This window comes from Nicotiana sylvestris, chromosome 2 (assembly GCF_000393655.2).
Source record: "Nicotiana sylvestris chromosome 2, ASM39365v2, whole genome shotgun sequence".
In the NCBI taxonomy this organism is placed as follows: Eukaryota; Viridiplantae; Streptophyta; class Magnoliopsida; order Solanales; family Solanaceae; genus Nicotiana; species Nicotiana sylvestris.
Genome location: NC_091058.1, coordinates 41,132,305 through 41,152,186, shown reverse-complemented (window position 1 = coordinate 41,152,186; position 19,882 = coordinate 41,132,305). Strand labels below are relative to the sequence as shown.

Genomic DNA, 19,882 nt, shown 5'->3' with positions numbered 1-19,882 from the left:
ACCGGTCAGGATCCTTGCTTCCAGTGGCGATTTCAAGCAAGGTAAGAAATTTTTCTCCAAAATTTTTATTTTTCTATTAGTTTAATCTCTTATCTTGAGTTATCATAAAAAAAATTAGGAAGAAAGTTTTACTGTCTTTTCGAATCCCTTTTAGATTTGTTCTTTGTTGGTTATGGTTTTCACAAACCCTGCTCTTTTTCTATTATTTGAAGTTGATAGGTGTTTGTAGTTGTCATAGGGCTTCTAATTTTTTCTAATTTTGTATTTATAGAAGTTAGGGTTTACTGAATAGTTCTTTGTTGGTTAGGGTTTTCACTTCTCTTATTTTTTACGATAATTTCAAGCTGGTAGTGTGTGTTTTGCTTTTGTATTCACTTGCATGTGATTTTTACAGTAATAAACCCTAATTTTACTCTGTTTGTTTGCATGTGCCTCATCTGGTATTGAATAGCCTTTTGGTGGTTTAGGGTTTCAGTTTTAATATTTTGTGGTCCCAACTTCTTTTGTTTTTTTTGTAGAAAATAAGTGAATCGGAATTTTAATATTGAAGGGAGAGGGGCTGGGATACTTTATTCCATGTAATACTTTAATGTATGGTCCCCCATATCCATGACTGCATATATTAGTTTATTAATGTTGACTGAATTATTCAATTTGTGGCTGATTCTATTTTATTGTCTTTATGCCTTTATTTATATCTTTTTCCCAGTCCTAATTTTAATTGTCTTTATTCAGCAGTTTACTATCAATGGTCCTTCTGGATTTGGTCTTTCATCATGGTGGAAAGTGGGTCAAGAAACCACTCATAGTATACTCAAGAAAATTTCGGCACATTAAGAAAAGTTTTGACTCTGACTTGCTTTCCTATAATGATTTAATGGATGAATATGTTTCTATTTTGGGGTATATAGTAGTCCAACAACTAATAGTTAATGGTCCTTCTGGTTCATATTATGAAATAGAAGGTGATTATGACATTAGGACTTTACTGGACTTTGTGAATGACTAATTTAATGTTATTAACATATTTGTTGTAGAGGAATGTGAGCCAAGTATTAATGTACCTAATATAATCCATCACAATGAGCATGATGAACCTGATGAACTTGAAGTTGCCACTGATTGTGATGAAAGTGATACTTGTGATGAAAGTGAAAATGTTATTTCTTCTGGTTATGAGTGTGATACACTAGAAAAACTTTTTAATCAAAAGAAGAGAGACATTAATGATGAATTAACTGACTATAAAGAGTTGAATATGTCAATGACATTCAAAGATATTGCTGAAGCTAGGAAAGTTATAAATATGTATGCACTTGCAAATGGTTATGGGTTAGAGCAAGTTAAAAGTGACCCAACTAGGTTTAGGTACATTTATGAAGCTGGCTGCCCTTTTGTATGTCATATATCTAGGAATACTTTAGGGGGTGGGGCTGAATTTAGGACTTTACATTCTGAGCACACTTGTGAACCTGCATATGAGAATCATAGGGTTAATTCCAAGACCATTGCGGAATACTTCAAGAGAGGGTTACACAAAAATCCAACCATTAAGGTTAGAGAGATGAGGGCAATCTTGAAAGCTGCATTTAATGTAAATGTTAGTGAGTTAAAGTGTAAGAGGGCAAAAAGATTGATTTTGGAGAATCTGGAAGGTAGTTTTACTGATGAGTATAATAAGTTGGTTGCATATGTTAATGAATTGAAATTTAGTAATCCTGGAAGTGATGTAGTAGTTAACTTATCAAAGGATGCTCTTGCTGAAGGCAGGAGAAGGTTCCTAAGGATGTACATATATTTTCATGCAATGAAGATGGGGTTTAAGAGTGGATTGAGGCCCTTTATAGGGTTGGATGAAACTTTTTTGAAAGGGAAAGTTAAGGGTCAGCTCTTGGTGGCAGTTGGTCAAGACTCTGCAAACCACTTTTATCCATTAGCTTGGGCTATTATGATAAAGAAACAATAGTCACATGGAAGTGGTTTTCAACTCTTCTGCAAATGTCTTTGGATCTTAAGATAGTGAAGGAATCACTTTCATCTCAGATATGCAAAAGGTATAAACACTTTACTTCATTATTTTATTATTTTTCCAATCTGTATATATAGATTCTCATACTTCTTCTTTCCTTTATATGTTGGGGCTGATTGACTCACTCTCAGGAGTGCTTCCTGAGGCACATCACAGATTTTGTGTTAGACACATAGAAGCAAACTGGTGTAAGAAATGAGGATCTAGGGAATACAAAAAATATCTATGGTGGCCAGCTTGGAGTACCTATGAAGAGGATTTCCAAGATCAATTGAAGAGTATGAGCCAAGTGAATGATGATGGTAAATCCGCTGTTAAAGATTTATTAAAGTATCCACCTACCTGCTGGAGTAGGGCCTTCTTTGATACTATATGCAAGAACCAGTCAGTGGATAATAACTTGACCGAGTCCTTCAGTGCATGGATATTGCAAGCTAGACAGAAGCCAATTATAAAGATGTTAGAGGAGATCAGAATCAAAGTTATGAATATGTTGAATGATAATGAAGTTGAAGTGATGGGGTGGGGAAGGTGAGTACAGTCTTAAGACTCTAAATCTGTATAACCAATTCATGAGGATTGCACAAAAGTATCATGTGAATGGCAGTGCTGACCAAGGTTATGAGGTGACAGAAGGTAGTGATAGGCATATTGTCAATCTGGGAGCCAAAAAATACACTTGCAAGACATGAGACCTTTGTGGAATCCCATCTCCTCATGTAGTCTGTGCCCTGCTGTACAAGAAGCAAGATCCTTTGAGTGAGATTCACCGGTTTCTTTCAGAAGAGGCATATCTCCAGACTTATTCTCATAAGTTGCAACCTGTGAGAGGAGAAAAGTTCTGGAAGATAGAGCCCTCCCAGAATAAGGAACCACCTGAATTTGTAAGGCAAGTTGGCAGACCAAAAGTAAAAAGAACAAGAGAGGCAAATGAGTCAACCAACATGCAAGGGCAATGGTCTCAATCCAGAAAAGGAAGAGTCATGACATGTAATAACTGTGGAGAAGCTTTACATAATGCTAGGGGTTGTGCCAAGGTAATCTTATCTCTTGAACAATAAATTTGAACTTCTGATTTTTTCTACCTTGTTCTAACATATAATTGTGTTCTATTTGATAATAGCACTCTAAAGGAAAACAACCAATGGGTGGAAATTCAAGGAGAAAGCAGAAGAAAAAGCAAAGAACTTTGGTTGATGAACCTGATGCTGAACATCCTACATCACCAGCTATTGTAGATATCCCAACTGAAGATGACTTCTATTTATCAGCACCCCAGCCAAGTCAAAATAGTCAGTCCAGCAACTTTGTGTTTATGCCAACCCCTATTGTTCAACAACAGCTTCCAATGATCTAGATTTTAAGATCCCTAGCTTTGAACCTAAGCCTGATATAGTTGTAAGACCAAAGAGCATCTCAGAAGCAAGGACAAGACTCCAGTTGAGGCAACAAAGTGTACCAACTGCAACCAGGCAAATTGGATTTGTTGGTGATTCAAGTGGTGCAAGTCAGCCTTCAAAGCTTACTTTCTCAGCAAAAGGCCTAACATGGCTGAGAAAATCTGCCATCACTGAAAATCAGTTGAACAAACAAAAGTTGAACAAGTTGAAAGCAAGAAAGAGTAGTGGTAAGGAGCAAGGTAGTGGTAAGGAGCAAAAGTGATGGGACTTTGCTTCAAGTATTAAACATTTGTAAATTTTTGGATGTGTTGTAATTACTGCCATGTCAGTAAACTTTATATTTTGGTTGTGTTTGTTTAGTTGTGACAGTTGAATGCCATGATATAACTAGGTGTTAGACATCTTTTTGGGATTGTAATATGGTATCCAATTGTCTTATAAACTCACTTTATGAATGTTGATAGTTGGTGAATGTTATGAATGTTGACAGTTGGTGTTCAGATAATTATTGTCCATTTTGTTCCATTTTCAATTTTAGTTTTCTAGTTATCTAATTAGCAATTTTTACATCTAGATAATATGGTATCCAGTTTTCCAGTTTTCTAGTTGTCCATTGTGTAAGTGTTTCAGTTTCTGTACCAATAATATGGTATCCAGCAATTTTCAATTCTTACATCAAGTTATCTGCAACTTGGATTGCTGTTGTATTTTGTTTTCTTTTGTTTTTCAGTTTTACACTTGGGTGTAGTTATTCAACATGCCAAAATATAATCTTAAAGTTTATGTACACTAGATAATATACTATCATATCTTATAAAGAAAACAAACATGTTTAGGAATTGGAGTATACAATAAGGGAAAAAACTAACCAACAAATACTACTAGAACATCATAATCAAAGAACATACAAATACTAGTACAACATGGCTACACATATAAACTCAATATGAGCAACTTTGAATTTGCAAAATAGTCACTTCATCGTCGAGGCCGCAAAATAACCAATAAACAATCCCCAAAAAATCATAAGCAACATCCTTGTCTTTGCAAGTTTATCATCCAACTTGATGACTTTATCCACTTCATATTGGTGTATAGCCTTCATGGCAATTACTTCTTCATTCAATTTGTCCCTTTGCATCTTAATCTCCTCAATCGACTATGTTACATCTTTAATATTAGTTCAATCACTTCGCAGGACGATTTCATCTTCCTATTCCCAAAACCCACATGAATTAGGCTGTCAAACATAAATCAAAAAGAAGATTTATGTTTCAAAATTGAAGTAAAATTATTAAAAAAAAAGAAGAAGAAGAAGAAGAGAACTGAAAAATATGGTAACCTTAGGCCTCGGACATTTGTAGAATTTTCTTCCAGGGTTATATGGAGTAGACGAAGTGAAGTGTTTGGCTATAATGCCACAACGACACCTAATCTGTGATGAATAGATAGCTTGCGATATATAACAACCAAAGCTATGACGAGAATGAAATAAAGAGAAACTTTTGGGAAGATTTCAGTCGCACCCTAAGTTCTTAGCAATGGAGTTTATTTTGGGGGAGAAGAAGAAGATGCTAGGTATGAGTCAAATTGGTTGGACTGAAATTGAGTTTTCCGGGACTAAATAGTCGTTGGGTTTGAGGCTAATAAATTAGTGAAAGTCCCAATTGGCAGCTAAGTTGGCAGCTGACTTGGAAAAAAGAGATGGGTCAGCTTCCACTTGGACGACGCGTTAGAGTTAAGGTTAATTGCATAAACTTTATTAACGGTAGGGTGGGGATTGAACGTAAAGTGTAACAGAGGACGTTCATGAATTTTAAAAGTACTGGAGCAATAATGATCTTTTTCCCTAGGCAAAATGGCTTCCTGGTCACTTAAACTTATCGGATGTTTTTAAGCCGATACATAAACTTTCTATTTTCCCATTTGAACACTTGAACTCATTTTTTCCGTGACTAATAAACACATTTGATAAGAGATCATGTGTGCGTGCATTAAATATACACATACGTGTCAATCCAGTCAGCAAATGACCAATGGATGTCTTACATGTCAAGGGCGCGAAAACCCTAACCCCGGTCTCCTCTTTCATTCCATAGACCGACCCCCCCTCATTTTAACCTCTCTCTAACAAAACCCTCCCCTGTTCATTTAAGAATTTTGATGATCGGAGAAGGTGAAAAGAATCTGAAAAGTGAGGGGAACATATGTAAGGCCCTTCTCGCCATCGATGAACTCTCCATAAGTTCGGAAAATCTCGTCGAGAATGGCACTGATCTGCTCATCACTGAGTATGACCCTAGGGTTTACAGCAACCACCAAAGCTGCCATTTCCTCGCGGTTAAGACCCTCATCGCCATTTGCATCAAAATTCTAGAAGATTCTTTTCACCTTCCCCGATCGCTATATTCCAGAATCTTTCACATTCTTTTCACCTTCTCCAACATTCAAAAAGGACTTGTTTATGGTGGTGGATATGGCGTGAGGTTAGTCGTGTTGGATGAACTTTCAAAATCGATCATAATCACTTACCCCCTTCCAAAATCAATCATAATCACTTCTCTCATTTTTTTTGTTTTCGTTTATTATTTGTTAATCTTGTTCTGATCGAGCTTCATTTGGTCCAAGTGATATAAAACTTAGCTTCAACTCTATAATGACAAAATATACAACTTTCCACCATTTTCATGGTTTGAAAATATAAAAAAAGAAATTAAAAATGGAGCTTCAAATTTTACAAGAAGGAGGAATGAAGCTTCAAATTTTTAAAAATAGAGGAAAGGTGCATTTTAGAAGGAATGAATAAGAAGATAATTAAATACAACCCATGTTGTACTGTTGGGCGTTGGGAACTTTCACGCTCCTGTGCGTCGTGTTCCTCACGCGGCCTGCTGATTAGGACCAACTAACGCTATATGAGCATGGTCAATGATCAAATATATTTATTAGTTACGAAAAAAATGAGTTTGAGTGTTCAAATAAAAAAGTTAAAAGTTTATGTATAGACTTTTAAAATCCCGTAAAGTTTTAAGTGGCTAGAAAGCCTTTCCTCCTTTTCCGTGCAAGTAAAACAACTAGCCTCTATACAACTTACGTGGCAAAAGAGGAAAAAAGAAAACAAAAGAAGAAAAGAAAGAGAAAAACGAGAGGAGGCAGTAAAGAGAATTGTCTCATTTAAGGAGAGTCCGTCCATTTATGGCCGGTGATGTGCATGTGTGTGAATTGGAGATTGCATTAGCAAAAGCTAAGGAAACTTGGGTTGTTTCGTTTATGGTATTATGACAATTCCCACGAGTATGGCGGACAGTTATTTGGGACCCTTCAACCTCAAGCCCAAGCCCCCTTCTTTATTTAACTTCCCTTTCACATTTTCCCCATTTTCAACATCTCTATCTTTCTCCCTTATGGCTCGTCACTGTCTTTGCTCCTCCTCTAGCCCCACTAGTGTTTCCTCCACTGGGTCCCATCATCAACCTTCACTTCTTGTTTTCTCTGGTACGTTTATTATAATATCCCCCAACTTCCCTTTTTTCTTGTTCCATTTTTGTTGGAAAGATTGTCGATTTACGTGCTTAATTGACTAATGGGTATGTACATGTTGAATCTTGAAAGCACCCAGAAACCAAAAAGTTACTTGTTTCTTGTTACTGTTTTGGGTCCTTGAGCCCGGGGCACCTGGCATAGAGCAGAGTTGTTTAAGCGTTAGATTCAAAGTGAGAATCTTTTATGTTGTTTCTTGCGATTTCAATTTATTTCTCTCATACATTTGGTTACCAGTGCCAAATGTGGGTAGTAGGCAATGTTTATGATTGACATTTGTTTTGAATTTTATCTGGTTAATCTGCAATTCCAACTATAATAATTGGTTCATTCTCAGTTTAGCATTTATTTTCCGCATTATTTCGTTTACAGTTTATTTTTTATTTTGAAAATAATTTTATATTGGAATAGGCAGCATACAATAGAGCATCAATAAGGGTACTTTGGTGGGTGTTGGAGAAGAAACGAATTTATATTAAATATATAAATGCCATAAACGTTATGTATGAAGGATATGTCACTAGTGTGATAATAATTGTAGGAGACACAAAGGAGTCTCCCATAACCGTGGGTTTAAACTTGAGATCGACATTGACCCCGTACTTGTTCACCCTTATGGATGAGCTAACGAACACCGTACAAGATCACGTCCCATGGTATATGATATTGTTGACAATATTATGCTAATTGTCTAATTGATGAAACCAATGAGATTTTCAATGAAAAGTTTGAATTGTGGTGAAACACTCTAGAGAGTAAGGGTTTTAGGATAAGTAGAAGTATATATGCATTAGAAATTTCATCAGCATAAGAAGAGTGAAGTTGAGGTGAAATTATACGGGATTGCGGTGCCTAAACGCAAACAATTAAGCTATCTAAGCTCAATGTAGTAATGGTATAATAGATAAAGATTTTACACATAGTTCAAAATAGGATGGTTCAAATGAAGTGCTACAGAAGCGTTATGTGATAACACGATACATACCAAAGTGAAATGCGAGTTCTAAAAAACAGCTATAAGATCAGCAACATTATGTGAGAGTATATATTGGATCACTAAAGTCCAGCATATTTCACAAGATAAGTGTCATATAGATACGGATAGTAAAATGGATGTGTGATCTTACAATATTAGACAAGATAAAGAATGACCACATTCAACTGAAGGTGCATGTAGGATATATTAAGAATAAAATGAGAGAAGGTCGCTTGAGATATGGTTTGGTCATGTACTGTGTTGACCTCCAGATGCATCGACCTGTAGTTGTAAAACCATGGTGAGTGAAAGTGCTTACAATAAAGTATACCTAAAACACATGTAAGAAATTTTCTCAAAAGACTTACGAGCTCTTGGATTCCGTGCATGCCTAATGAAAAGTAGGGCAAAATGGAAAAAAAATATTTATGTAGGCGATAAAAATATTTTTGGAAACAACCTCTCTATCCTCACAAGGTGGGGGTAAGGTCTGGGTACACGCTACCCTCCCCAGACCACACAATGTGGGATAATACTGGGTATGTTGTTGTTGTTGATATGAATTAATTGGAAATTTGTTTTAGTCATGTAAGATGTTTTTTTTTAAAAGGTAACATATTTGTATTGACTATAAAAGTGGTTACACTAAATCAGTGTAACCATCCGATAATTACAAAGAGAGTACCAGAAGAGAGAACTAATTTTTGTAAGACTCATAATTGGTCTAAAACATCAAAAATACGTTTACTCTCTTCTAATTACTCATGTAAGATGTTTTCTATAGCTATGTATTCTAGGAGTCTTTTAATCCTATCATATATTTAAATGCCAGTAGAAAACATATAGAACTTCTAGTACTTTTTACTTTTATTTTATTTTGTGTAATATTGGTCTGAGATGAGCTTAAATGAAGCGACATGGATAATGAGGATTAATATAGACAACCCAAACTTGCTTGAGATCGAGTCTTAGTTGTTGTTGTATTATATATCAAGATTCTTGATGACTTTGCATTCTGAGAACTTGGTACTGCTACAGGTGGAACTGCATTTAATGGTGTGGTTGAAGAGCTGAAGAAACTAACTACTCGTGTAGCTCATGTGCTCCCTGTTTCTGATGATGGAGGCAGTACTGCTGAAATTGTTCGTGTTCTTGGTATGGTTAAAAGTTCCAATCCTTTCTATTCTTTATCCTTAACCTTTTAGGCCTCTCTATCTGTTTACTAAACTTGTGCGTCTGAAAATTAGTGTTAGCAGTATTTTTAAGACATGACATTCCCATTTGATAAATATTTCGGGCTATGATAGTTTACATTTCAAGAGGTATGATGACGTAATCTTCTACAGAAGAAGCAGCAACACTCTTTCCGACTATATCTAGTAATGTTTTAGGCCTTTCTAAGAAACAAAGAGAAAGTGAAGTTTCTTCAGAAAGACTACAGTTTATGTTAATGAGTTTGTTCCCATGTTAAGTTCTTGCATCATTCTTACGCATGTTTTTCTGGCAAAATGAATGAATGATAAACAAAGTTGACAGTCAATATTTAGGTGGTCCTGCTGTTGGAGATATACGATCAAGATGTTTGAGATTGTCAGACCAAAGTACCTCAGAGGCTCGTGCAGTCCGAATATTGCTTGGTCATCGTTTACCTCTTGATCCACAGAGAGCCAAATCAGAATGGTAGTTCCTCTAGGATTCTTCTCTGAGAAATATTTGAAGCAAAAATGCTGCTGACATTTTCATTGTGGGATTTCTGGCCCTTTTTATCCATGCTAAGTGGGTAAAATGTTATCGACACAGATTTAGATGGTTATATAGACTAACTGCTATGTGATGGTAATGGGTTCCTTGGGCTTATCTTGATTTTTCTTATATCGTGGCTAAACCCAGGTGGAACTATAACTACAAAATTCTTCAAAGAGGTGTGGCAAAGGACAGAGCTTTAGGAAAGAATAAAAATGTTGAATTAATCTCTGTGCAGATCTGGTTATCTGGGCTGTATCTGTTTACCCGAACACTAGCAATGGCTGTAAACTTGGAGGATGTAGAAGAAACCCATAAACTTGTCAGATAAGACTGCATAAAAGTAACCTAGAAGAAATAAAAAATTCATTATATTAAGAATTAATTCTCACATATTTGATTGGAAAAAGTACAAGCTTAAGAAACTACCTAGGTCTACTTGGAAAAGTAGCACTCACATAAAATTGAAGATATATACTAGAATAATGGCATCTTAAAGCAAAAAACAAAAGAAATAAGGAAAGAAAAGAAGGAAATAAACAGAAAAAAAGAAAAGTGATTTTTTTGGAGAACCTTTTCATCTTTTATCCGGTTCTACTGAATTCTGTATACCCATTTGTACTTGTTAATTGATCATGACAGGTACGATATTGTGGAGGGCAGCCATGATCTATGGCAAGGTGTCTCAAAACCATATAGGGAAACTATAAGAGCTTTCTTGGCTTACTTCCAGGATCAGGTTGGCCAATTAGGCACTACTATATTTCCAACTGCTTCAATGCTATCTTATCCTTTCCCTTTAAAAAAGCTAGAGATTATCTTTTTAAGATGCTGAATTGGCTTGAAAATTAACTTGCAGAATTTTGTTGAGGATATCGTCTTCTGTAGATGTTCCCGACTTTGCTCTCAACATTATTATGCTATTTAATTTGTCTTCTTTGTTGATGTGAAATCTTATTTCGGGATTATATACGTTTCTGTATACATGTGATATAATATTTTTTTATCTGTTTAGAGTGGAAGCAGTTACATCTAAGGGCACAAGTTGCCAAATTTGGGTAGAATAAGGAGTTCAAGCCTGTAATGGGATGGATGACTATATCTGACATTAGTGGCAGTTTTAAGCACTGAAATTTAACCCATTTCCCAAACTACCATGCTACAATTCCGTTATACAAAAGCAGTTCCGGTTCTTGTTTATTATTCTATTATCAAGAAAAGGTTCCCAATAGCTTCATTATGCCTAAATAACACCTAGTACTGTTCGTAATCTGAACTTCTTTGTTGTTAGTAGGTTAGATAGACCTTCAGTTTATTTTGCCCCCTTCCGATCAATGATTCATGATAGGGGACTGGGGTGACCCTAATTTAATCAAACTCTGGTTATGGCGTTCACCAACTGACCACTCGGCAATGACGGTTAATTTGCAGCTTGTGTGTATAAATATTCACCTCTTGAGCACTTGTACAGTATCAATCGAATCATTAATTTTCCATCAAATTCTATCGTTGTACCAACATTCCATGGTGTTGAAATCCTATAATATGGTTTAAACTTCAGAAGCTATTTACTGATTGTTGTCATACATAAAGATGGAACTTCCACTGGAAATATAAATACTTTATTCTTACCCCTTAATTGTCTCTTCTTTCTGTCTTCTTAAATGATTGATTATAGAAGTTGTTGGACTTGCTATTGAGAACCAGCTGTTGCTCTTTCTGTTTTCAGATTCTCCGGCGTTCAGATGAGTTATTCTGTTTCAGCAATGGAAGGTATCTTGCTAGTTGTCTGTTTATCTTACTATTTCCTTTAATCATTGTTCTGAGTGGTTTATTTTCATCGATACTTGTAGTAGTGACTGAAGTTGGTAACTAGACCTTATGACACTTGCAGTATAGGGAACTTTTTCTTTGCTGGAGCACGCTTATTCTTCCAGTCTTTAGATGCAGCAATCTTTTTGTTTTCACGGGTTTCAGAAATTCCAGCAGAAAGTTTGGTCCTTCCTGTGATATCTACAAATGAAAGGCTTACCCTGGGATGTGAGTTATTGGTATGATCTCTATGTTCTCTAAAACTAGTATCTAATCGCTCCTTCCTATGCCTTGACTCCTTAATTATTCTGTCTGCTACCTTCAATCCTTCATCACCAGAGCCTTTTGTTTTATTTATTTATTTATTTATTTATTTTTCAGGTTGTATTGTTGGACTTCCTTATTTATTATAGACTAAACATCTATAAAGAGGCACAAGGAATCCAGTTCCACTTAGCATCTAATGCAAATGAATATGAACGTGTGCCTTTGAATTTCATTAAGTCCATTACTTGCATCGATGTCTCTCCTGTGCTGGGAATATCTTGGTCAGTTTGTGAGGAGAGCATCATGCACTTCTTTAAACTATTATTCGTTTTTTTTCTTTCAAATGGATGTTTTATGGTGAAGGGAAAAATAATTTTTGATAGGTGTGGCTAAAGAGATGAAAATGAGTGTTTTGCAAGAAGAAAATCATAAATCCATAAAACTAGGGACTTATCGGGAAAGAAAAGGATAAAGAGATAGATGATATAGCCAGAAAGAGGAATTTTTGTTTGCCTTTTTCTTTTTCAAGTCTATTTTTCAACTGTGTTATGCCCGACTGATATTTTTTCAGGCAATTCATAATATCAGTTTTCTACTTCCAATTGGTCATATTTGCCTGAAAAATCATTTGGGTGTCTATTTCCTTTTTTTTTTTTAAACTCTATTCTAGGGTGTGAAGTTAACAAGCAGCTGTAGTCCTTTATGGATATGAATAGTTTAGGGGTGGGGTGTGTGGGTTCATAGGAGGCTAGAAGGCTATTACAAGTACAAAGTTTCACATTGATCCCGTAAATCCAAGGTTTCAATGAAGATATAGGTCAATAGTACCCATTGCTGACTCATTCTTCAACAAATTGCCGCAGGAATAGGCAACAATATGAAAATCGGATCTAATCAGCTCAAGTGTATAGACAAAGTAAAAGATTAACAGGTCCATGTTTGTGCTTGCTAATATTAGGGAACTAAGGAACCTATGTCATCTTCTTTTGGATCTGCTTGATCAATTACATCGCTGCTTATAATCCACACATAAGGTAGTAATCATGAGAAGTATTCATAATTTGACTCAAAAGTCATTTTAAACAATGATGTCAAACAGCAGTTCTAAATACTACCCAAGAATAGCACCTTTTAATTTATCTCAGAAGTGATGAAGTTGAATTTCTTTAAGAATTGAGGATGAGATGATCCTTCTAACAAATAAGACTTTGAACAGAAAGTGACAAATTTAAAATCTGTTTCCTATGCTCACTGCTCGTTAAGCCACTAGTATGAATCTCCTTTGATCAGATGGGGGAGTTTCAAATAATGTAGTTAATGGCTGCTGTCTTGCAACTACAATTTAAAGTTTTCCTTGTTGCACGTAACTGATGTGTAGGATGGAACTGTTATACGCGGACAGAATGAAATATCTCACCCAACCCATGGATCCATGCAACCTATAGACAAGGTATAAACACAATTTTTAATCTTGATTTTTACTGTTCTTTGTTTCTTTTTAAAATTTTCTCAAAACAGATACTTCTTGCAAGGTTTATCATTGTATTTAATACATAAATTATAACCACGATAAATGCCATCTTCCTAAAAGGAGCTGCTATGGTCCCTGCTGAATTGGGATGTTTTTGTCAAACCTTGTTATCATAATTTATTCTCAAATCAGAAACACTTGATATATTTTGATAACCTATCTGGGACTTACTTTTTGATTCATTTGATAGGTGCAATGATAAGAACAATTCATTATCTGTTTGTATGTTGTAGATAATTTTACTGCTTAAAGTATGACATGGCCCTTTTTAAGGAGACTTGTTTACTGGGGTTTAGATACTCTTGAATGATGAACTCCATATCTGTGAGACTGCTAAATAACTTGTATTATACTTTCTTGATCCACTAAAGAAAGAGATTGAAATATGAGATGCTTAGTTTTGGATATGTTTCATAGATATTGGCACTTGGGAGTCTGTATAGAAGGGCCTTCGTGTAGTGATTTCAAAAGGATTTTGTGAATTTGTACTTTGGCCTGGAGCAATTAGTGAGTACCCTGCATATAGCTCCTAGGGACTAGTGGTTCATGTTGAGATATAGTCCAAAGACCTAACATTGTCATGGTCCTTACCTTTGCTAGATATTTCAGTTTTATACCTCTGTTGAATAGTTTAATATGTGCCACACAATATGGAAAGTGTTGGATATACAATAAATCTTGGCTACTTGTTATTTCATTTTTTGCTAAAGTTGTTGCAGTAGGTTGGTCTTGTCCTACTCAAACCAAGTTCACTTTTTGAACCTTGTTGGACAGGAGGCATCTTCAGCCCCAGCACTTCCTTCTAGAATCAAGCGGATATTCTACATGTCCAGTGAAGGAAGCAACTTATTGCATGAGGTAAATATGGTTATTGTTCTTGTCAATGAAAAGAAAGACGACACTTGAACTCTGTACCATAATCTGCTTTGTCGTTTTTTTTTTTAAATTTTATAAAAGGATATATACTTTCTGATAGGTTCTTAAAGCTAAACCCTCGTTTTCAAACTGTTGTTGCCCGAGGAAGGAGAAAAAATATATTTTTCAATCATTTGTCTCCAATGGTTGTCCAATCTTAACTTTGGATGTTAGGAACATCATACTATATGCTCTTTGGATTGTGGAAGTTCAATTCCTCATTCACCTTGTTGAAAGCTTTATGTAACCAAAAAAAAGTGTTGCTTTTTCTTTATCTTGCTAAAAATTTGAAAAAAATTGGAACAAAAATCTTGGAAACTTGGAAATGAGATTTACTGCATTCCTAATGTCGTGTACGAGGAATTAATGAATTCTTTTATTATTTTAAAAGGTCAAATGATGAATACAATGAAATAACATAAATTTAAAAATTAATTTTTATTTTTTGATAAAGATGGTAGTTTTTGGTGGTAAATAAAAGGTCTCTGTCGGAGAACTAAAAAATAATTGTAAATTGGGAAATTGAAATAAAAACTTGGAAACTTGGAAGGAGACTTACTGACATTCCTAATATCACCATACAAGGAAATATTTTGTAGCATTTGAAAAGGTCAAATGACGAATACAAAGAAATGATTTTTTCCAAAATAATTGTAATTACAATTTTATCTAACATTGAATGTAATAACAAAGCATAAAAAAAGTCTGTCAACATTTTATGTTGGAGCTTTGTGCTTTTGTAACAGTATTGATTCATGGAAAGCTTGTTTATCTGTTGATGATCTACTGAGTGCTGATATTCATTGGTTCTTTTGCCCTTTGAACAGGTCTTCCCCAATGTAAATCCCACTGTCTTGGAACAGTTGAGAAGTGTCGACTGTATTATATTTGCCATGGGATCCCTCTTTACTTCCATCTGCCCCTCTTTGGTAGAGTACCATGCAACATAAGTTGTTCTTCCACACTACAGTTTGATATGTAGAGCACAGGCATGAAATGCATTGGATGGTGCACTGTTACAACCCAGGATTTGTTTGTTTTCCTTTTTTTGTTTTGTTTTTAGTTAGTCCCCCCCCCTCCCCCCCCCATATTATTTTTTATTGTAACTATATTCGTACTGTTCATATATCATTCTTAAAGCATGTGCAAGAATCTGGTTTTATCGAGTCTAATTATGCTTGTACAACAAGAAATAAGTACGTCTAAGATAGACCTAATATTGGAAACTAATTTGTTTCTCAAGTGGAGTTCATCTTCTCAAGCATGACATTGTCATCACTACTATAATAAGCATTCTTCTTCTCCAAATTTTTAAAAAAAGAAGAAAGCAAACAATTTACTTAGTGATTTTGCTCCATTTGAAGGTTTTACTTGGAGTGGGAGAAACCATCTCTTCGCGGACTTGTCCCAAGGTAATTTAGGTGATGCAAATGATAACTGTATTGCTGCTTGCTGAGAGAAACTTTATTTTCTATGTCAATGATTTCCTCATTCGGTAGATGCTTTTCTCTTATCAATGTTATTAATCTATGGTTTTCCTTCCCCAACAATTCATCTTATTCTTGTTCTTTTGCTTCTGCCTCCTAATCCCAGGTACTTCTTTTGAATGGCACTCATGATCGAGAAACTAGTGGCTTTGATGCTTCTTGCTTTGTGACTGCCATTACTGATGCCTTAAATCGAACTTATGGAAATCCTCACAATTGTCTTAAAAATCCTGTAAGTAGCTTATTGTTCAAGTGAATGACTAACTGATATGGATTTTCATTTAATTGTGTTATTTCACTTAGCCCTTTTCTGTGGAACATGCATTTTTTAGTTGAATTCTTTTCACATCATCGCCAAGATGCAACTTTAGGAAAGTGATGTCAAATTTTGGTTTACTCAAAAGGTTCCTGAGTATGGTTGTAGGATCTTGCATGTGGCATTGTTTAATCCATGTCTTCCTTTCTTTTTCTTTCCCAATTCAGAGAGTGTGGTGGGGAGTGGGGACTCTCCAGATATCCCCTTAGTTGTTTCCATGACTCAGAAGATATTCTTTCTTGGAAACCAGTAAGGGGAATATTCTTAGTGTACCTTGTTCAGGTCGTTGATACCAGTGTTGTGAAGAGCGTGAAGCGAGGAAAAGCGACAAGCCCCTTTTCGCTTAAAGCGTGAAGCGAGAAGCGAAGCGCTCGTTTTTTTGAAGTGAAGCGGAATTTTAAAAAAACATATTAAAATAAATACTGAAACGAAAAAATGGCAATAAGTAAGAAAAAAATTGGACAGCATTTCGCTGCAATTTTAATGACTGAAACGAAAATAAGAAGAAAAGGAAGAGAATGAGAAAAAGAACTGAAGTGAAAAAATTTTTTGGCAGCATTTCGCTGCTATTTTAAGACTGGGCTTGAACTTGATGAACTTGAACTTGAAAAGTGCGAAAAATGGGAACCCTAGTCGCTGCTTTGCTCTGCTGCTCGATGATGTTTCGAAAAAAGACACAGTTTTTTTATTTTTAACGTTGCCAGTCACTTAAAATGCTGAAGCGCTCGCTACTGTCGTTTCTCGATTCAGTCGTGCTCCTCGCTTCAGTCGCGCTTCTCGCTTTTTAGCAGAAGCGCATGCTTCAACTCACCTGCTACACTTCACAACATAGAAGCGACCATGTGCCCACCTCGCTTCGCTTCGTGCTTTAAGTGCTGAAGCGAGCGCTTTTCACAACACTGGTTGATACTGATATTCTTCTTTTTAGGTTGCATCTAGTGGTGAGAGACTGAGAGCACAGTAGGGAGGGGTTTATTTTGAATAATCAGAGCCTTAATTTGTAAGGAAAACAAGAAAACTCCCATCTAGTGGTTCTTGGAAAAAAAAATTTAAGTCCAGAAGGCAAAGTATCATTAACCATTCGGTGAATGAATAATGAATTAGATAGTTGAATTTAGTAGTGCTGCTATTTATAAGAACTCTAAGAACGCTAATCTAAAGCACTCTAGGATCTCTTGTTTTTTTCGATTAAAAGAAAATAAGAAATTCCTAAAGCAACTCGGAATGAGTGACTTATGGATCAACAAAATAATAAACAACAACAATAAGAAGTTGCATTCCAATAGACCTCTTTTTACTTGGGAAACTAAGTAAATTTAATGTAGCGTAAGGTTCTTCATAGGCTGTCAACTGAATTCAGAATCTTTTTTTGAATTTTCATCAACCTGCTTCCAGTGAAAAAAAAGACTCACTTTTATTGGAAGTAGGCTTCGTTTTTCTGTCTGTTTCAAATTCTTAGAGAAAGTTCTTCTCAAATCTTCTAAAGTTTCTTAGCCACCAGCTTGACACTTGTTCAACTTTTCATTTGTATCAGACTGCAATTTTAATGCTACTAGGCATTAGCTGCCTTTTTCCTGGTCCTGCTTATGAGACATCGCAAACTTTGGAATTGACTGGAGCATATATCTTCAAACAAAATGATGGAGCTAATGAATCTTAAGATCTGAGAATATTTGCCTAGGTATATACAGTGTAGTTTTCCGAGGTACCCCCTAGTTCCTCCCCTGGGTATCTCCCACACTATTCCTGCTGCATCTCGTAAGTTAATTTTTGAGTCATTTGCTACTCCCTTTATCCCAATTGATTGTACCAGATGCCTTTACGGTTCCTAATATGAGAACTAAAAACATCAGTTGTTTAGCATTAATGGGTGGAACATCTGGGGCACAAGTTTTTCCTAAATTGTTAAGAATAGAAAGAGAGATATTAACTTGAGGAAAATGACCCAAGATACCTGGCATAGATATTTCGTTGTAAAGTGTCCTTGAGAGTATAAATTATTTCATGGCCAAACAATGAAAAAGTGGATATTCCATCTGTTGCAATTCCGTCAAAATCATTTGGTTCTCGCTGTAGATTTAATTTGTTTTTAGTTCATTTGTAAACTAGCTGAATGGCAACACATAACACTAGATATCATGTACTTGCACAAACAATACTCTGAATCTTTGTCATGAAAATCAAAATTCTATTTTTATATGGTTTAATTTTTCTTTTCAGCCAAACAAATATATCAACACCCTTCTGGTGCCAAAAAATGGCCAAATACATGTGGATATAGAACGCCTGGCTTCTCAGGGAATTTTCAATGTGGTATGTTCCTGTTTCATGTTTATTAGAAATGCTACTTGGTTAATCAATAATGTACTTGCATCAGTTTCTTTTGTTCATGCGCTTTCTCATTGTAATTTCAAAAATAAGTTCTCATTTGAAATCTGCAAACAGTCGGCATCATGGAATGTAGTTAGACCCACATAAGTGATTGGTTTGCTGGTGATCCTCTTCATTTTAGGTGACAAATTGAGTTCTTGTAGGTCACTGTGGATTCCATCCATGATCCAAAAGGGGGTGTGCTTTTCGATCCCAAATCATTGATTCAAGCGCTTTCTAATCTGTTGATGGACACGTGAGCCTGAATGCTATTGTGGCTCTTTAAACCTTAATTTATCAGAAACTGAGAAGCTGGTGGCACACTAGTGTTTTGAAGTTTCTCCATTTTTTGCGCAACTTGCAAGGGTATGATTCAGCTCTGCAAGAATAAATTCCCAATATGAAGCCTGGTAATCTTGTTTCATTCATCCATCTATTGATTTTCTGAATAATTTTAATGCTGATATGGCAGGATGTGAAGATAAACAGGCTCTTCCGAGACACTTGGTATAACAATTCAAGCAGTTCTGCGTTTATATCAACGCCCTGAAGTCTGTAGGAGGATGGTAAGGCTTGCATAGTTTCAGAAGCTGTAGAATGTGAAGTAGGAATTTCTTTGATTTTTTCCAGCTCTTAATGGGAATAGATAGCATAGCTCGCAATTGAGCTGAAACACATGTGATGTTCCAAATTTTATATGAATTTGGACTTGCACAGAATGGAATTGGTGCCAACCACAACTAGTTCGGGCTTGAGGCTAGCTGTTGTACATACTGAAATTCTGTGCATATCAAGGGCCTTGTTTAAAATGAAAATGTTCACTCTATATGAGTAGCGTATGATGTATGTCTTTATGTTCGAGTGCTCCTAGTTTCTTCCTCCCCCTTCTCCCTTTGGTACAATTTTGCGCATTTCCATATGGGACCAAGTGAATACTAAATGCATGAGTGATTAATTGACTCCCTACTGGAGAGCTCATATAAGTTGGGTAACTATTTGAGGTGTTACCAAGTTCTAGATGATAAATAATTTTGAAATTTGACTAACTAACCAGATACACAAATAGTTGTCCTCTGTTTTCCAGTGCTACAGATTCTAGGATATGGTACCAAGGTTGTGGATGCCATGTTTCTTTGATTCCAGAATCAACTGTCTCTTCGTCTTTCCTCCAGTTATCATCCCATCCGTAGTTCCTGGATAATATGCCTCTGATGTTTATTCATGTAAAAACTGCAATCTCAGGCTGTAATAGAAGCAACAGGGTCTTTGGTTTTGATAACGGTCTGGTGGAAAACGAATAAGCTAACTTTATAGGGGTGTTATTACTTTTATTCCGCGCCCGAAACTATTTGCATCTGGTAGTCGAAAAAGTGTATAAAATTTGTATAATTTTTGTATATAACATACAGAATGTATATATATATATATATATATATATACAAAAAATATACAAATTTTATATATTTTTTTCGGCTATTATTTTTGCAGCGGCTATA

At 35.6% G+C, this 19,882-nt stretch overlaps 2 protein-coding genes across 3 annotated transcripts; both read left to right on the top strand.

Moving 5' to 3' along the window:
* Positions 1-748: 748 nt before the first annotated feature.
* LOC138884363 (uncharacterized) lies at positions 749-1,966 on the top strand. The gene is made up of 2 exons (XM_070165555.1): positions 749-965; positions 1,038-1,966. The coding sequence occupies exons 1-2, from the start codon at positions 749-751 to the stop codon at positions 1,964-1,966; spliced, it is 1,146 nt and encodes a 381-aa protein (XP_070021656.1).
* A 4,608-nt stretch (positions 1,967-6,574) lies between these two features.
* LOC104225731 (uncharacterized protein YNL011C) lies at positions 6,575-19,251 on the top strand. 2 transcript variants are annotated; one of them, XM_009777595.2, is made up of 14 exons: positions 6,577-6,924; positions 8,984-9,100; positions 9,493-9,625; positions 10,331-10,427; positions 11,418-11,461; positions 11,583-11,739; positions 13,146-13,217; positions 14,073-14,156; positions 15,041-15,142; positions 15,578-15,625; positions 15,807-15,932; positions 18,237-18,329; positions 18,551-18,752; positions 18,859-19,251. In XM_009777595.2, exons 1-13 carry the CDS (start codon positions 6,708-6,710, stop codon positions 18,644-18,646), a joined length of 1,386 nt encoding a protein of 461 aa, XP_009775897.1. In that variant the 5' UTR covers positions 6,577-6,707; the 3' UTR covers positions 18,647-18,752; positions 18,859-19,251. The 2 variants fall into 2 exon arrangements, with proteins under 2 accessions (XP_070023949.1, XP_009775897.1); XM_070167848.1 differs by lacking the exons at positions 18,551-18,752; positions 18,859-19,251 and adding an exon at positions 17,551-17,697 and having other exon boundaries at positions 6,575-6,924; positions 18,237-18,330.
* The last annotated feature ends 631 nt before the right edge of the window (positions 19,252-19,882 follow it).

What these genes read in the sequence shown, in the direction of transcription:
- LOC104225731 (XM_009777595.2), top strand. Translation starts at nt 6,708, where the DNA reads ATGACAATTCCCACGAGTATGGCGGACAGTTATTTGGGACCCTTCAAC. An exon ending in CAGAGAGCCAAATCAGAATG is followed by an intron (nt 9,626 to 10,330) that starts GTAGTTCCTCTA and finishes TGATCATGACAG; the next exon opens with GTACGATATTGTGGAGGGCA. An exon ending in GAAGCAACTTATTGCATGAG is followed by an intron (nt 14,157 to 15,040) that starts GTAAATATGGTT and finishes CCCTTTGAACAG; the next exon opens with GTCTTCCCCAATGTAAATCC.
- LOC138884363 (XM_070165555.1), top strand. Translation starts at nt 749, where the DNA reads ATGGTCCTTCTGGATTTGGTCTTTCATCATGGTGGAAAGTGGGTCAAG. An exon ending in TTCATATTATGAAATAGAAG is followed by an intron (nt 966 to 1,037) that starts GTGATTATGACA and finishes TATTTGTTGTAG; the next exon opens with AGGAATGTGAGCCAAGTATT.